Source organism: Misgurnus anguillicaudatus, chromosome 1 (assembly GCF_027580225.2).
Source record: "Misgurnus anguillicaudatus chromosome 1, ASM2758022v2, whole genome shotgun sequence".
NCBI classification, from domain to species: Eukaryota; Metazoa; Chordata; class Actinopteri; order Cypriniformes; family Cobitidae; genus Misgurnus; species Misgurnus anguillicaudatus.
Window position 1 is genome coordinate 25331144 of NC_073337.2, and position 17145 is coordinate 25348288.

The 17145-nt window shown below is 37.6% G+C and overlaps 1 protein-coding gene and 1 long non-coding RNA gene across 4 annotated transcripts in view; one reads left to right on the top strand and one right to left on the bottom strand.

The window, feature by feature from the left end:
• LOC129432609 (uncharacterized) overlaps positions 1-12466 on the bottom strand; it is an 86078-nt gene extending 73612 nt beyond the window's left edge. Inside the window, exon 1 of the long non-coding RNA XR_008640197.2 lies at positions 12231-12466. This is a non-coding gene — a long non-coding RNA (uncharacterized lncRNA). The remainder of the gene's footprint in view (positions 1-12230) is intronic.
• Positions 11515-17145, top strand: part of prickle1b (prickle homolog 1b) — a 35920-nt gene continuing 30289 nt past the window's right edge. The window contains exon 1 of one of the 3 annotated variants that reach the window (XM_073868686.1): positions 11515-11768. Coding sequence is in view for 2 of the 3 variants with exons in the window: in XM_073868680.1 (XP_073724781.1) it covers positions 16430-16453 (24 nt within the window). In the remaining variant the exon portion in view is untranslated. Of the gene's footprint in view, positions 11769-16142; positions 16454-16540; positions 16568-17145 lie in introns of those variants that run through there. The other 2 variants (XM_073868680.1, XM_073868681.1) reach the window with 2 other exon arrangements.

A 17145-nucleotide genomic window follows, 5' to 3' on the forward strand; every position in this document is an offset into this window, starting at 1 on the left:
ACAGATGACTTCATTATGATAGATACTACGAGATCTAAACAAATGCAAATTACATGGGAATATATGGGATATATATTGTGGCACCCGGATAAAGATGATGCAGACCCAACTATTTAATTGAATTGCTTGTGTTTCCAACTTGGAATTTTCCCAAATTCCCAAGCTGTCTTAACTGACCACATGCAATCAGATCACCCAAGACTGGTGTTTAATCCCAGGTGTAAACAGGGCGTGTAAGCCAAAACTAGTCCTATACTGCAATATTAAAGAAATGATCCACCCTCATCTAGTTAACTTTCCACTGTTTGTTTCACTGTTTGTTTTCACAGTAAACATAGACCCATAAAATGAGCCCTCCCCCCTATCCTCTCTGTCCAGGCTATTCAACCACCCAAGGCCAAGCAGGAAACAATTTAGATATTTGCTCGGTCCTGTCCGCAACCACCCACAATTTGTTTTACATTCCAATCGATGATCTTGCATATTTCCGGTCGAACTTCCAAGTATCGATGGTCTCACCCATGGTTTGTTTGTTTAGCTGGTATTAAACTAAAATCCAATGAGTTAATATTGGTTTAAAGAGTGTAGAGAGAGAGACAATAATGTTAATGAGAGATCTAGCATTAAAGCTATGGTTTGATGAAGCTTTGACATGGCAGTAAAGGTCACCTGAAGAACACGGGGGTGAATCAGGTGTAAACCACTCATCAGTTTGCCAAACTCGCTCTTATAATTGAAATTTTGGAAATGACGCGTGACCATCAACTGTATCTCACAATACTTAAACAAACACTTCCAGCAACGCTTCGCCGCTGAGTTCACTGGAAATGAAAACTCAATTTGTGCTCATTATGTGAAAGACTTCACAACAGTTCAGTTGAACTCGAGTGGAACCAGAAAAACAGAAAAAGCTAAACTATCAAGCCTGGTCTTGCACACTATACAGTCACACACTGATTTCTTAAATAGGGTTTAATTCCAAAGAAATACATTGGGGTTCCAAGTGTGAACCTAAATAAAACATCTGATTAAATCATCTGGTTTGCTTTACAAATTTGATTCAAAGTCTGATTTGAAACAGAAACAAACCTTTTAAGATTTTTCAAAACAAAAATTAATTGATTGATTTTCATGTTACCACAAACACGGCGCCCAAAATCAAACATTCATAAACAATACATTAACAAAAATACAATGTTGGTAATCTATGTCAATATTAGCAAGTCTATTCCAAAACTCAAAAAAGAAAAAAAAATATAAATAAATATAATAATATTAGAATTAGTTATGGATGTAAAACAAATGTGACTATCTGCGAAATTAGGTTTAATTTCAATTTTTGATTGCAATTATCGAAAACGTGTTTAATTGTTCACTGTTAGACTTAACTGTAATTTCTACAGTTACTTACCACATAATGCCCAGTAAAATAACATCATTTTCTTTTCCAGTTCATTACTGTAATATGCATTGCATTATGGGTATTAACATTTAATTTACAGTGATTTCCTGTATGTTTTGAATTTGCGGTAGACTGCTGTAAAACAACAGCAGTAGTGCTACTGTAGTTAAATAAAATAGTGTTATAAAAGCATATAAAATGGAAAAATAAAATATATCTATGAAATGAAATACATTTTATTTGTTATGCTTTTAGCAGTGAAGCAAATTTCAAAATGTGAATTGTTTTTCAGCAGTGTAAATAATTTATTAAGAATTGTAGATAGAAACAATAAAGGGATTATGGATAAATGCTTGACTGTCAGATTTGAATTTGAACTCAAGACTTCAAAACACTAGAGGGGAGTGTAGCGAGTAACTTTCATCAAGTGACTCTGTGGTAGTGTTATGGACCTATAACACGGGCAACCCGGGTTCGATTCCCCTTCAGGGCAATATTTTTTTTAAAACTAGGTTACAGTAAGGGTATTATACTGTAAAATGGAACTGCGGTAAAGGCATCATACTGTAAAAACATGTACAGTTATGGTACTGTATTGGGGCAGTTACGGTAACTCACTGGAAACACGTTGCCAGTGAGTTACCGCATATATACAATAAAAAGTCTAACAGTGTTGATTTCACATTTTAATCTTTGTCATGTCCTTACTCAGTCAATATTAAAGAGCACCTATTTCATTGCTAAAACCAACGTTTTTTGTGTGTGTATTAGGTATAATACAATCTGTTCGTGTGATTTATGGTTAAAAAACACATTACTTTCCACATACCATAATTTTATGTAGTTCACTCTCTTCCTGCAATGAACAGATTTAAAAAGCTCTGTGTCCCTGATTGGCCAGCTAATCTTTACATTGTGATTGGCCTGAATACCTCTGATGTCAGCCGGAAATGTGACGCTCCTTACCATGTTTGAAAGATTCGCTTACAATGGAATCTTTCAATTCTTTCTAGTCCGAAGCGGGAGGAATTATGATAATGTCGGTCTTGTTTACATCACCAATCCCAGGAATTAAACTTTTGCCTACAATCCGTGTGTTTGTTGTAGTCTAAGAAAAGAGATTTATGTTGGAAACGATAACTCGCGTCATCGTTTACTTTGGGGTTTGTACCTTTTGCATATCGTTAACATGAACTAATAAACACTTACACACTAACAAAATCATAAATAGGACCATAATGGCTCTTTAAAGATATCAAGGTCATTTTTCACATAATGTTTTTTTTACATTATTATGATTTCATGTACACTTTAAAAAAATTCCTTGTTGCACCAAAATTTTAAGGTTTAATAACTTGAATTTACAATTAATTTAAACTTTCTTATAGTGAGAAGTTGCTATAAAGTATAAAAATAAAGTTGAATTAGATTAAGTTATTTTGACTTTATTTTTATAATGTATAGCAACACCTCAGTAGTCAAAAAAGTTGAAATTAATTGTAATTTCAAGTTGATTAAAAAAATAAAAATTTAAGTGCAACAAGGAATTTTTACAGTGTTGAAAACCAAACATGACTTTAGCTGGGTTTTAACGGGCAGGTTCACAAATTATTAAACAAATTATTTAGGATTCTGTACAAATGTGAAACTTTTTTCTTATTTCTTCAAAAAGGTTACAATGAAAATGTAATGATTCATTTGATTTACTAATTTTTTTAAGGTAAGTGGTTGCAATCAATTTATTTAAGCTACATTTATTTTAATGTTTGTTTTAAATTTTTTGTTGTTTGTTTAAATGTAGCTTAAATAAATTGATTGCAACCACTTACTCAAAATTGAGTAAATTAATAAATAATTTTATTCAGTGTACATTTTCTTTTCTCCATTTAAGCATACAAGACGGCCACTCTTTAGAGCATTTGTAGATCATGTGATAACATGAATAACTATCTTTTATGGGGTTCAAGTCTGTCAATGCATGCTGTCCTTAAAAGTGGATGTGCCAAATACAAAAAATTCTTCAAAAGTTTACACCAACAAATACTACTTGATCTTAGACGTTTGGACTGTTCATATACCGCACAGATAATAATAGCTAATTGAAGGAAGTTCTCAAATACTTGGCTTGGTTCTTAGCGGCTGAATTTAAGTCCCCAGAAATCATTTGTATCCGGACCTCAAAAGAGCAGCTGACTCTATAAGCGCGGGGAAACTTCCGTTCTGTCAATTACGTCCAGAGAACAACGCTAATTAAAGCCTTGCTAACAGGGCAAAGGAGAGAGCGGATTGACTCTGTGCGATGGACAGATCAGGCAAAGGACTTAAGTGTGCTTGACCTGTTTAGAGAGTAAGTCTAGATCCTGCTCCAGGAATCTAATTAGGGCTCGACTCAGTAGGGATGAACCGAAGAAACTAAACTAATAAACCGGATTAAAGCGAACACAAGGATAAACAGACTTTCCATTTGGGAAAATAGTGAATAATAGATGTGCGTTTTATCAAAACCAAAAACCCTCGGTATTAAACTTCTGCTGTTTGTGCTATGAATACTACAGCACAGAGAATAGAGAAACTTGCGTTACTTTTTAGGTTACTTTTTTTAAGTGACCATATTTACGGTTTACATTTTATGGGTGATGTAGTGGGCAAAAAATAATAAAAAATAACTTTTCCCCAAAATGTAATTAAAAAAAATGTTTACACTGTCCGAAAAAATGGTCAAAACTTGTGGCTGTCACTGGGGCAGTACCCTTTCCAAAAGTACACATTTGCACCTAAAGAATTACATTAGTACCTCAAAGGTGCATATTGGTTTCAAATGTATACATATCTGTACATAAATAGTACATATTAGGACCTTTTAAAGGGTATTGTCCCAATGACGGCTTGTGACAATTTTTTCTGACAGTGAGGCTGTCAAAGGTACCCTTTCCAAAAGTACACATTTGCACCTACAGATTTATATTAGTACCTCAAAGGCACGTATTGGTGCCAAAGAGTGCATACTAGTACCTCAAAGGTACATATTAGTACAAATGTCTGTACCGAGTACATATTAAGACCTTTTAAAGGGTAATGCCCCAGCAGCTTGAGACCATTTTTTCTGACAGTGTTCAGATCCTTAACATATAAATACAGAAGAGAATATCACATATTTCATATCTTGTTGGAAATCTGACTTGGAGCTCATCGTATATAGAAAACATTTTCTGCCCAGCCTGCAGTAACAAGAGACCCTCTCCTCTGCACATCAACAGGCTCTTTGTTTTGGCCAAAGGGCAAAGTGTAAGTGTGTGGGGTACACAGAAAGCAGGGTGCATAACTAGCGCCTGGCCTGACTTAAGAATTAACACCCCCTCCTACGCCCTTAATGAAACATTAATGACTTCTTGCATTGCCATGCATTCTTGCCAGGGGTGGAATATGAGGAACTTCAGAGATGAACGATGAAAAGAATCTATTGGGTTTCGTTTTGCATAACACATGAGTCATCTTAACGTCTATGAATCTGACCCTCTCGCATGCTTTAAAACAAATTACCAGGTCACAACCTTAGCATCAAACTATCGATTCAACAACAGCGTGGAAGAGTGTTTTACCGTGTATCATCCTAAAAAAAAGTGTGACTTCCGTGTTAAATTATAAGTCATGGCTATTTGAATAGATCCGTGTCTAAACTCTTCGCACATAGATCACTTGCTACCTGTGGCAGGGGTCAAATTCATAGCAAGATTGATGAAGCATCAAGTGTGGCCCATACTATAAACAAACATATTATTAAAGGAAAACACAGTTTTTCAATATTTTACTATGTTCTTACCTCAACTTAGATGAATTAATACGTACATATATATCTTTTTTCAATGCGTAGACTTAATCTTTGTACAGCGTGTTGTGAAAGTGTTAGCATTTAGCCTAGCACCATTCATTCCTTAGGATCCAAACAGGGATGAATTTAGAAGCCACCAAACACTTCCATGTTTTCCCTATTTAAAGAATGTTACACAAGTAGTTACACGAGTAAGTATGGTGGCACAAAATAAAACATGGTGATTATTGCATAAACTATATTGTATGGTGGAAGGGCACTTTGTTTGCAGCATTTTGACCTTGGGTGCAGTAATATTGGCAAAAGTTTGGCGAGAGGGGGCGTAGTCAGGAGTGATGATGTTACTGCGCACCGAGGTTGAAAGTGCTGCAAACTAAGTGCTCTTCCGCCATACAATATAGTTTCATTTTTTATCCGTTAAAAAATCGCCACTTTTTATTTTGTGCCACCATACTTACTCGTCTACTTATGTAACAGTTTTCCTTTAAGTGACCATAAAGCCCGTAGTCTGTTGTTGCTCATACATGTACAAAGACGTTTGACGCATGCGCATTGCGACAAAAAATGCAATCCACCTCCTGGGCTACATACTACATTCTCCTGTAGGCACATACGTGACCAACGCGTACATTGATGAGGGGGTTTCCAAAATCGTACATGTAAAAAATTGACTATACTTCGGCCTGAAGTGTAAGGTAGCGTGCACATCAAAGTGTTTACGCCGGCGGCCGGCTTATGTTTTCAATTGTTTCAAAACTTTTAAAAAATGCCAGCAGCTGGCTAGTTTTGTCCGCGGTTTTCCATGCTGAGCGTCGAGAGTTAAAAAATGTTACATTTAGATGAAACGCTCAGCTGTCCAATCACGCTGGAGGGGGAACAAATATTACAACTACTGGCGCATCATTCAATGACTGATGAACTAAGCAGAAGTATCAAAAGCAACCAAAGCGCTTAGCTAAAAAAAACTGGCAAGCGCCTACTGGCAAGCGCCTTCAGTCAGTGTCCGCCTGATGTTTTCAGCCGCGTTTGAACCGCTTTGGTGTACACGCCCCCTTAAAGTTAAAGGAACAGTATGTAAGAAATGTATATCAATTAATCATAAAATGGCCCTGATATGTCACTAGACATTAAGAAATAATTTTCCTTTCAAATACTTATATCACTGACAAGAGTGGTCCGGCCAGGATATTGTCATTAAAAAGTGGAGTTGCAGCCCTCAACTAATGTTTATGTTGTCATGTTGTGTATTGGCCACCAGTTGTGTGATTGCAGTACCAGTTTTAGCCACAAGGTTTGTGATTGCAGTACCAGTTTTGGCCACAATCTTACATACTGTTCCCTTAAAGTTTACTTTTCAAAGGGATCAGGTTTACACTGTCAACAAAATTGTCAAAAACTGGTCCCTAGCTGTCACTGGGGCAATACCTTTAAAAAAGTTGTGTATACATTTGAGGTACGTGATATGCACTGGTTTGTACTAGGGCTGGGTATCGATTCAGATGTTCCAGATCGATTCGATTTCGATTCACAAGCTATCAGATCGATTCGATTTCGATTTTTGAACAGGCAAGAACAATTGCCTTTATATAAAAAGCTAATTAAAAAAAGAAGGTTTTAGTGTTTAAAGCCACAATCTTACAGAAACCAAGTGCACAACAGTTCGGCCACCAGAAGCGGATTTGTTTTTAAGACAAGCTCCTACCTGAGATTAGATCTACCCTAGCATTGTTGTGAATGAAGGCATTATTGTTAAATATGACAATGTCCTGCAAACATCTGCGTTTTTAAGCACAAAACGTCAGCTGGGGACGGCTGAGCCGCCTGACCCTTGTGTGCTCTGCCGGGTTAATCTGAACTTCCCCTCTCTCCCAGCATGCGTATAGTCTTACCTTTTATACCCCACTGTAAATAGGATTAGTGTTTCAGTTGTCTATGGAATACATAAAGGCCTGAAGCGCTGTTAGGGGTCCCTGTCTGTGAAGAGCAGGTGGAAAGAGGTGCGAGGGAGAAAAGCTGACTTTGTATTAGAAGCCGACTTTATATTTTCAATTGCTGGAAGTGTGGGTTTGTACGTGTGTATCGTGTGCGGGCTTGAAGTGAAAAGAGCATATAAACCCCTGAGATTAAAATGCATAATAGAAATGAGTTTCTTTTGTCTTTGTGTATGTGGGTTGGGGGCAGACCCAGTGAATTAGGTCAGGGGCCCGGTCTGTCTGCGACAGAGGGCCGCAGAGCCGGTTTTGTCAAGGTGTCAGGAAAAGTGATGTCTGTGTTGTGTGAAGCTGTAAGGTGAATGTCTCTGTACAAACATTCACAGTAAAGCAGATGATGGACAAGATAGACATGACAGAGTAGTTGACATAACTGGCTGGGTATAAACTTAGGTATTAGGTAGGTATTAAAGTCTGAGTCATCAGTACAATATGAATTTAGGATATGCATTTGTTTTCTTAATTCACATCCTAACCTAAAGGCAGGGTAGGCGCTTTTTACCTAAACATTTTTTTAGAACCCAGAGCCGATCCTGGCCTTCTGGGGGCCCTAAGCAACTTTGTGAGGGGGCCCTGTCATCGCGTTCATAAAATTGTGGTGCGGGGCCCTACGCAGCTCACGTAGCTTGCGTATAGGGAGAATCGGCTCTGTTCATATCCTGATAGCAATCAGTTAGTTAAGTGGTCTAAATGTATTTATTCAAATATGTATCTTTTGAGGAATGTGCAGGAGCAAAAAAAATTTAAGTTGCAAAAACACTGGTTGGTCTGAGAGAATCACGACGAGCGTCATGCTAAACGCAAGATTAGCTTTACCTTCATGCTTGCGCTCCCTCGAAGCAAACCTGTAGTCATCTCTGCTTTGTTTTAAGTTCCCAAACAACGGACTGAGAAATAAATGAATGTATGGGAACGTATAGTATTCCAATGACGGTCTCACTTGTATGATGTCACAGGAGTAAAAAAGGGCAAATATAACGACACGCCTATAATCCCACCCACTCTGAAGTGTTACTAAACTCGATTGAAAAGCTAACCAAGCCAAATTGAAGTGAGCTGACACGACCTGACCTGTGGGGTACTATGCAATGGAAAAGCACCATTAGAGGTGTGTCTTCTATCATAAGGGTGTTGTCAAGTCTGTGATTTTCCCACAGAATTTGACTACTTTTCCACTATTGCCACTGGTTGTTTATACAGTGGGTTAAATCAGTCAGCTGTATGTTATTCATCAAATCCTTAAGTAAGATTTATTTATAAAACCAAAAGTTTTGGATTATGGCTAAGATCACTGGGCTAGTTTTGAAAAATTTGAGAACCACTGTACACCATGCTGACCAAGAGAGAATGGAAATCATACAGCGACAACCTTACTTTCCTTCTGAACGGACAAAAAAAGGGTGTCAAAACAATGTTAAAAAATGGCTATGAAGAAAAATGTCTGGACCAAGATTAGATAAAACATAGTTAATGTGTTTTAGAGGAGTTGTGGCTTCGGCTCCCTGAAAGGATGGTGGGAACTTATCTAGACCCATCATCTGTTTACCAATAAAACCATTACAAAATTCCCTTATTTAGTGTGTTTTGGGTCTAATTCCAGTAGGATTTAATAGTGGTCTATCAGTGCATGTCCGGTAAATGTGACCCTGGACCATTAAAACCAGTCATAAGTCGGACGGGTACACTTTTTAAAAAAAAAAAACTGTAGAAATTACAGTATTACTGACAGCTGTTTGATTAGATTTAAATGTATGCTATTTACTGGTAAAAGTTTGTTCAGAGTTAAATCAACATTAAACATTAACAAGTCTTTGTCTTTACAGAATAAAACTATAAAATAAAAAACAAAAGTATAAAATAACACCTCACGCAAAGCATTCTGGGAACCAAAAACTGAAGGATAACACATAAAAGATTGATGAGCATTTCTGGATCCAGGAATGCTTTGCATGAGGTGTTATTTTTTACTTTTATTTTGTAAAGATAAAGACTAATGTTTAAAGGACAAGTTCGGTATTTTACACTTAAAGTCCTGTTTTCAGATTGTTTATGATGAAATAGAACGGTTTTGACTGAAATTTCGACATATGCGGCTGCCCCAAGAATTTTAGGGTGTTTGTGTTTCACCTCACACCTCTACAATGGGTTTAATGGTGCACTGGAACAATCCTTCCTGGGATGCATTGGACTTTCGTTTGCGGGGACGTGGGACTCACCGGGTGGTCGGGGGTGTTGACTGGTGTGCTCACACGGAAATCGCTCCAGGAGACGCATTCCAACAGGTTTTATCGTAGTTTTTACCAACTCCATTGACTTGTATTAGATGTGCTGTGAGGTACGGTATTACTCCGCGCTGGGAACTTTGTTTCTATTCTTCCAATTGGCATTGGCCGATTAGCGCCACCACCTGGGCTGGAGTGTCTATTATTCAAGCTCTAAGCGGAAGAATGTACGAGTGTGAGGCGTTTGGGGAAATGGGTCCACAAGTTAACAACGAATGCTAAAACACCTGTTGGAGGGCGTCTTTTGCAGCGATTTTGGTGTGAGCATATCAGTGAACACCCCTGACCACTCGGTGAGTTTAACGTCTTTGTAAACAAAAGTTTAATGCATTTTAGAAAGGATTGTTCCAGTGCACCATTAAACCCATTGTAGAGGTGTGAGGTGAAACACAAACACCCTAAAATTCTCGGGGCATATGTCGAAATTTCAGTCAAAACCGTTCTATTTCATCATAAACAATCTGAAAACAGGACTTTAAGTGTAAAATACCGAACTTGTCCTTTAATGTTCATTTAACTTTAAACAAACTGCCAGTAAATAACATACATATCTACAGTAAGTTACTGGAAAACAGCTGCATAACTACAGCAATTTTTACAGTGTATATTTGTAGCAATAGCATTGTATGGGTCAAACTTATCGCGCTCTATCTTACATCTGGCGCAATGCTATTTTCCACCCTGCGCAATTATCATTTTCACGTTTAGCGACACGTTGTTTAAATAGCAAATGCATTTGCGCCCCCTTTTGCGCCCATGGGCGTTCTGGTCTGAAAACGAGGTGTGTTCAGGCGCATTGTTGGCGCGTTGCTATTTTGAGGCAACTAAAATAGACTACGCCATTGACCAACAAAAACCTGGTCTAAAGTCTAAAGTCAATGGCGCAATATGTTTTTTTGTTATTGAAAGAGTGCATTAGTAATATGCGCCTAAATGGGACGACAACGCGGGTTTGCTTAACACATACATGAATGCGCAGCAGCACAAAAACGCTTTTAAATATGAAAGATTAAAGGATTGAATGTAAAAGATTATTATCGAGTCTCTTGGACATAAATGAGGACCAATTATGAGACATTAGAAGACAAAAAGAGCTGCTTCACCTGTAGCCTGGTAAGTAAATAAATGCTTTGCTATAAACAAATGCATCTGTTTTTAAATGTTTTTTTAAATGCTACCTCACGGATTTATTGTATATGATGACCTGTGGATATGGTGAGATGAGAAACAATGCTTAAAAAAAACTGACGGTGTCCAAGTGCTGGAGAGCCGTTTGTAAATTCTTTATCTCATGTTTGTTACAAATAAAGTATTTTTACAGTACAAACCTTTTCTTACATACTTGTAAATTATTTTTTTATGATATTGGATAGCCATACATTTAAAGCAATTAAAAGCCTGCTTTTTTACTTCCATAACTAAAAGAAAACGGGTTTTAAAGGTTTTAATAAAAAAATAACAATTTCAATACAAGTGAAAAACAACACAATTATTTAACATTAATCTTAAACTGGGGATCTTCTTCCTCCGCTTATTTTTTCAGTTTAAAAAGTCCATCATCTAAATAGAGATTAGACATAGCGCCAGTGCAACAAGCTTTTAAAGGGGATGAGAGCTGAGACTCTCATTGGTTTATTGCACGTTATGCCCAAAATACTCCCATTACTCATTAAAAAAAAGGACCAACCCTTTTCGACCATGCGCTCGGCGCACAAACCATTTTTCACGTGGTTAAATTAGCAAAAGTGGGTTTGGACACGCCCATTTAGACGTTGCGCTGTGCGCTTTAGACAATGCGCTTAGATGGTTAAAATAGAAAATATAAAAATTATAAAACTGAAAGCTTTATTTTGGGACTTTCCTACTACATTGCACCAATTACTGTAAGATGTTCAATTTACTTTAAGCCCCAAGGAAATAGAGTAGGAAGAATGTCCGTCTATGGAAGGGCTGGTGGGGGCTGCGCGTCTCAGCCAATCAGAGAAGAGCTGCAACCCTAATGTCATTTCAGCGCTGTGAACACACAGGGTCTTTAACTGGCGGGGCCACAGACTGCGTGTTTACTCAACGCAGCTGGGATTCAAACTCACTTTCTGCGTCTCCGCTATGTTGATCCATTGCTTCGCGTTATTTGGATACTGAAACGCAACGCGCTGGTTTATATTCAGTCATCGGGACTCGAGCAAATGACAGCACTTGTGAATATTTTCTAATACTTCAGGAATACATCAGCTCATCACTTTGCGTCCACATTTTTCTTCCGTGTAAGTATGTTTCTTCATATTGTAAAGTGCTGTTTGGGATAATAATGTCAATGTTTGTAAGAAATATAGATGTTTTCCAGTAGAAAACACCAAAAAGTCCCTCAGGAAAATTAACCATAGTTTTATTACAGTAAAAGTTGCAAAACACGTTTATCATTTGTATAACCACAACTTTACTGCAAAAAACATAGTTATTTTTATTATATAGTGAGACCATGGTAAATTAGTGGTTTTACTATACAGATACCATAGTTAAACTAGCCTTGGTGAACGTTTGTAAGGGCTGTGTGAACTTATACTAACTTTTTGCGCTATTAAATTGGAATGATATACATTAATAACATGTTAACTGTTCAATTGCAACCATGTTTAAAGTGACCAACTGGTGCGTAAAGGCGCACAGTACAGCATGGAGTATGTAGTGTGAAGCCCCTGCGGGTCTCCAGATGTGTGCGTACTCACATTCAGCTGTTCCTTGTCAATCAGGACACGGCTGGCATTAAAGTGACTTCTTTCCTGTCATTCCCGGTGCCGTTTGTCGCCTGGCGCGTAACGCACAACACGACCCACCTTTCCTATAATAAATCTTTCATAACTGGTCGCGTTCCCCGTTTCGCCCCTGAGGTAAAACTGTTACACTTGCCGATAGGGATCATTTCCATGTTGGGAACATTTTCAGTGCTATGTAATTGGTCTGAGCGCGCGAGTTTGTTTGACGCACCTATTACCGTGTCTTTCGCGTGTGTTTTAATTTTTGTTTTTAAGTCAACATTACGTTGTGAAATTAAGCATAAAAAGTTGTTTTCCAGCACTATGTCAGACTTTGAGCGAGAAGAGCGCGTTTGTTGTACTAGGTGTTGGTGTCACCTAGCGGTTGTTTTGCTTGTGGAGAATATGGCCTCGTCAGTTGTTCCAGTGCCGTTGCTAGGCAACGGACCGGAAGACGGCGTTAAAGGGATAGTTCACCTAAAAATGAAAATTCTGTTATCATTTACTCGCTCTAATGTTGTTACAAACTGTATAAATGTATTGGTTTTGATGAACACGAAGGAAGATGTAATCCAATGTATCCAAACTGTTCATAAGCCCCATTCACTTCCATAGTATGAAAAAAGAATACTATAGAAGTGAATAGTTACAAACATTCCACAAAATATATTCCTTAGTGTTCACAAATACATTTATACATGTTTGTAACAACATATAAGTTTGTAAATGAATTTTCATGTTTGGGTGAACTATTCATTTAAACTAGCATATACACTAGCAGAACAATCTCTATACGAATCAAATTTACACATAACCTCTCAACTAACTAACTAACTAACTAACATTGTTCAACCCTAGATGTATTTATTATCATATAAGTAACTTTATATGCCATGACCTGCTAAAAAATAAACAACACAAATTCTAATGGTTTCAGCGACAAATAATGTCACAAACAGCTGTTTACCATTAAGACCATTGCAAAATTCCTTAATTGGGCTCTATCCAGTAGGATTTATTGGTTGGTTCCCATCCACCAGATAACATCCCACCAATAAAACACAAAGCATTACCATCAGTAGAGACCCACAGGCACCATTAAAATCCCAATTATAGCCTTTAAATCCATTATTAGAATATCTGTGATGGTTTTTTTTAACAGATTGGAATTTTGTGTGCGGGAGTCGATGTAAACCGGATCCCTAGGGGGTCTCAGGTGACTTGAGTGGAAATAAGTGGCAGGTTTCCAAATGTGGCACCCAAATAGAGATCTGAGATTGTTATGTAAAGACTCGGTTAATAGATGAGCCATTAGGACCACATGTAAAGCTCTGTCTCAGCTGACTGGAATGTAGAGAATGATGTGATATTTCCTCCTGGATGGCGTGTTTGAAGTCGGTCAGCATTTATGGACTGATTCTGGCGTTAACTGCATTTAAAATGAGGTAGTTTGGAAACAATTTTGTATACACCCTTCCCAGTTGAGAAGTTAGTAGGTAGGTAGACAATATAAATGTTAAACAGGTTTTTGCATGTTTAGCAAACAACAGCGCCTCGGTTCAGGCTTTTAAAACTGGGAGCATGTTTGGGATTTATACGATAAATAATGTGAATAGGGATATTTGTGTAGGAGCCTGTGTGTGCTCATGTAGCTACAAGATGGACAGAAAGAGCGATTCTAACCCCCAAATCCGGCCCACAGGTTATGCTCAGAGGAGTGCTTGTATATACCGTGTTGATTTACTAGCGGAGAGCAAAGTGGGATCACAGTGCCCCATTTATGCTCAGAGACCCTGACGTGTGCTTCACTATGCAAACCACCCCACACCTCGAACACATTTGGCAGCTTTCTATCAGCTCGCCCCTTGAACGCTGCCAAGCATGGATAGGGACAAGTTGCTCTTTAGTTGCGCTAAAGAGTCAAACAGTTAGACTCTGATACCGGCCAGCTGGCATTCAGCCCGGCGACCAATCCAAACCACTTCTTTAAACAATGGATATTTCCAAAGATAGCAGCGAAAACAACATCACCAAACAGCCAGACGACAGGGTTTTCAATCAGGGAGCTGTTAAGGTACTCTGTGGGGTCCACAGAGAAGATATGGATACAAAATATATTTTTTGATGGATTTGCATGATATTTCCAGATGTCACTGGAGCAGTACCCCTTTAAATGTCCTTATATGTACCAGTATGTACCTTTGAGCTATTAATATGATCTCTTCTTTAGGTGTACTTTTTGAAAGGATACCGGCCACAGTTTCACTTTTTCTGACAAATTTACATTGACTTTTGAGCACTTGTCAAAAGCAACGCAATTCAATGCTTGTTTATAGTACAATTAGGCCTGTCAAACAATTAATCGTGATTAATCGCATACAAAATTAAGTTTGTGTTTGTATTATATGTGTGTGTTCTGTGTGTAAATAATATGTGCATATAAATACAAACACATTCATGTATGTATTTAAGAAACATTTACATGTGTATATGTACTTATTTATATTTTAGTGCTGGGCAAAGATTAATCGTGATTAATCGCATGCAAAATAAAAGTGATTTTTTGCATAATATACGAGTGTCTGCTGTGTGTAAGTATTATGTATATATAAATATACACACAGTTATGTATGCATTTAAGAAACATTTACATGTGTATATACATTTATTAATATTTTTATATAGTATATACAAGTTAAAGAAATATATTTAAATAAAACAAATCTGAAATGTATATATGTATGTGTGTGTGTGTGTGTGTGTGTGTGTGTGTGTGGTTAAATATACATAATAGTTACACACAGTACACGCACACGTATTATGCAAAAAATCACTTTTATTTTGTGTGCGATTAATCGTGATTAATCTTTGCCCAGCACACATTTTTAATAGGGCTGTCAAAAATGAATCGCGAGTAATCTAAAATAAAAGTTTGTGTTTACATAACATATGTGTGTGTACTGTGTGTACACACACAATCATGTATATATTTAAGAAAAGTTGGTTATATTTATATATTTTATATTTATATATGATATACATTATATAAATGTATATACAGTAAATAAATGCAAATATTTCTTAAATATATACAAGAATGTGTGTGTATTTATATATACATAATATTTACACACAGTACACAGACATATGTTATGTAAACATAAACTTTTATTTTGGATGCGATTAATCACGGTTAATTTTTTGACAGCCCTAATTTTTATATATTTAATATTATATATAAATAAATAAAAATGTATATATAAATACACTTTTTCTTAAATGCATACATATGTGTGTGTGTGCAATGAATTTACACATATATTAGAGAAACACAAACTTTTATTTTGTATGCGATTAATCGCGATTAATCGTTTAAAGCACCAAGTACGATAATTTTTTGGGGGGAAAGCATAATGCCATTGTAGACTTTTGAAAAAGTATTTTGTTATTTGTACTAAAGCAAGTAAGATTAAATGAAATGATCATGACAAATGCAACAAATAAAGTGACCCAGATTCGAACATACATAGCCCACATCAGCACCACAACGCAATGTGCAAGGACTGCCGATCCAAAGCTCCGGCGTTTGGTAAAAAAAATCCCCTACATAACAGGCTGTACTTAAACATCACGAGAACTCAGGAAGGCCGATCATGTGAGCGCAGGGGACCGAAAAAACCAAATTAACCCGCCACAGCTGACAGCTTGTGGGTCAGGACACTTATCTGGCTCGGTGTGGGAGATGCTTGAATCATTTCTAATTGCTCACTGACTGGTTCCTGAGCCTTGGCTCGCTCACCAACCACATCCCATTGAAGTTGCGGAACAGTGGGTTGATATTAAAACACGTCACATTCCCAAAATCTAAACAGACAGCAACTCTTAGGGAGACAATAAATACAGCAAGGAGTCAAAAGTCTTGCAAAGCCAAGAGATCATAGTAATTCATTTTGATTTGCACTTTTTTTTACATCTTTTTGTAAAAGCAAGGTTATTTGGCACCGCAGTAATTACCCATGTCAGCCATATCAGACGTGGAGATTAAAGGCAGGTAATGATTTCACTCGGTCGGGCAGACGGCTGCCGGCAGCTCCCTTATAATCAAAGCGTGAGACGCGTGCGGCAGACGTTCAGCAGAGCGTGGAGATAAGAGCACCTCAACAACTACCGAGATGATTAACCTGACAGCTAAAAAGGTGACATGATGGCGAAATACTGCTGTTTAGATTAAGACCCAATGGAGATGCTTCAGCTGACTGGACACGATGGAGTTTATAAATGCATATTTATAACACCAAATGTTTCAAGAGGTGAGATTATTAAAGTAGGACACGGAGGTGCAGATGTGTGACATTTCATTTTTAAAATATTCGGCAGTGGTTAGCGCCCCAGGTCTTAAGCTGCGTGTCCTGTTTGAGCCAACATTGCCATGCCGGGTTGGTCTATATCCAAAACCCACAGAGAAATGTTTTATGGGTGCCACCGTGTTTGCACATTTCGTAGAAACTGTATGTCTTTGTAGATTAGGCTTGGATGAAAGAAAGTATATTTCATCACAGAAGAACCTACACACTCGCTAAAATGGATTTATCCTTAAGTTGGTTGTGGGACGGAAGACATTTAGTATGGGGTTTGCTAATGAATGCTTGGGGCTTTCACGCTAATGAAAACTAGCAACCAAACAGGGATTTTATTGTGCGCTTGTTTGGCCAGAAAAGGTCTGGGGGTTTAATCGTTCGCATTGGTAACAGGTTGTAAAGAGTCACGCTGTGTGTTAACATGAATGAACCCCGGAACCAGACGGATTGCTTTTCTTGGAAAAGAGAAAACATCATGACACGATTCATTATCCGAACACATTCAGCTGTGAAATGCAACATGCAACAGC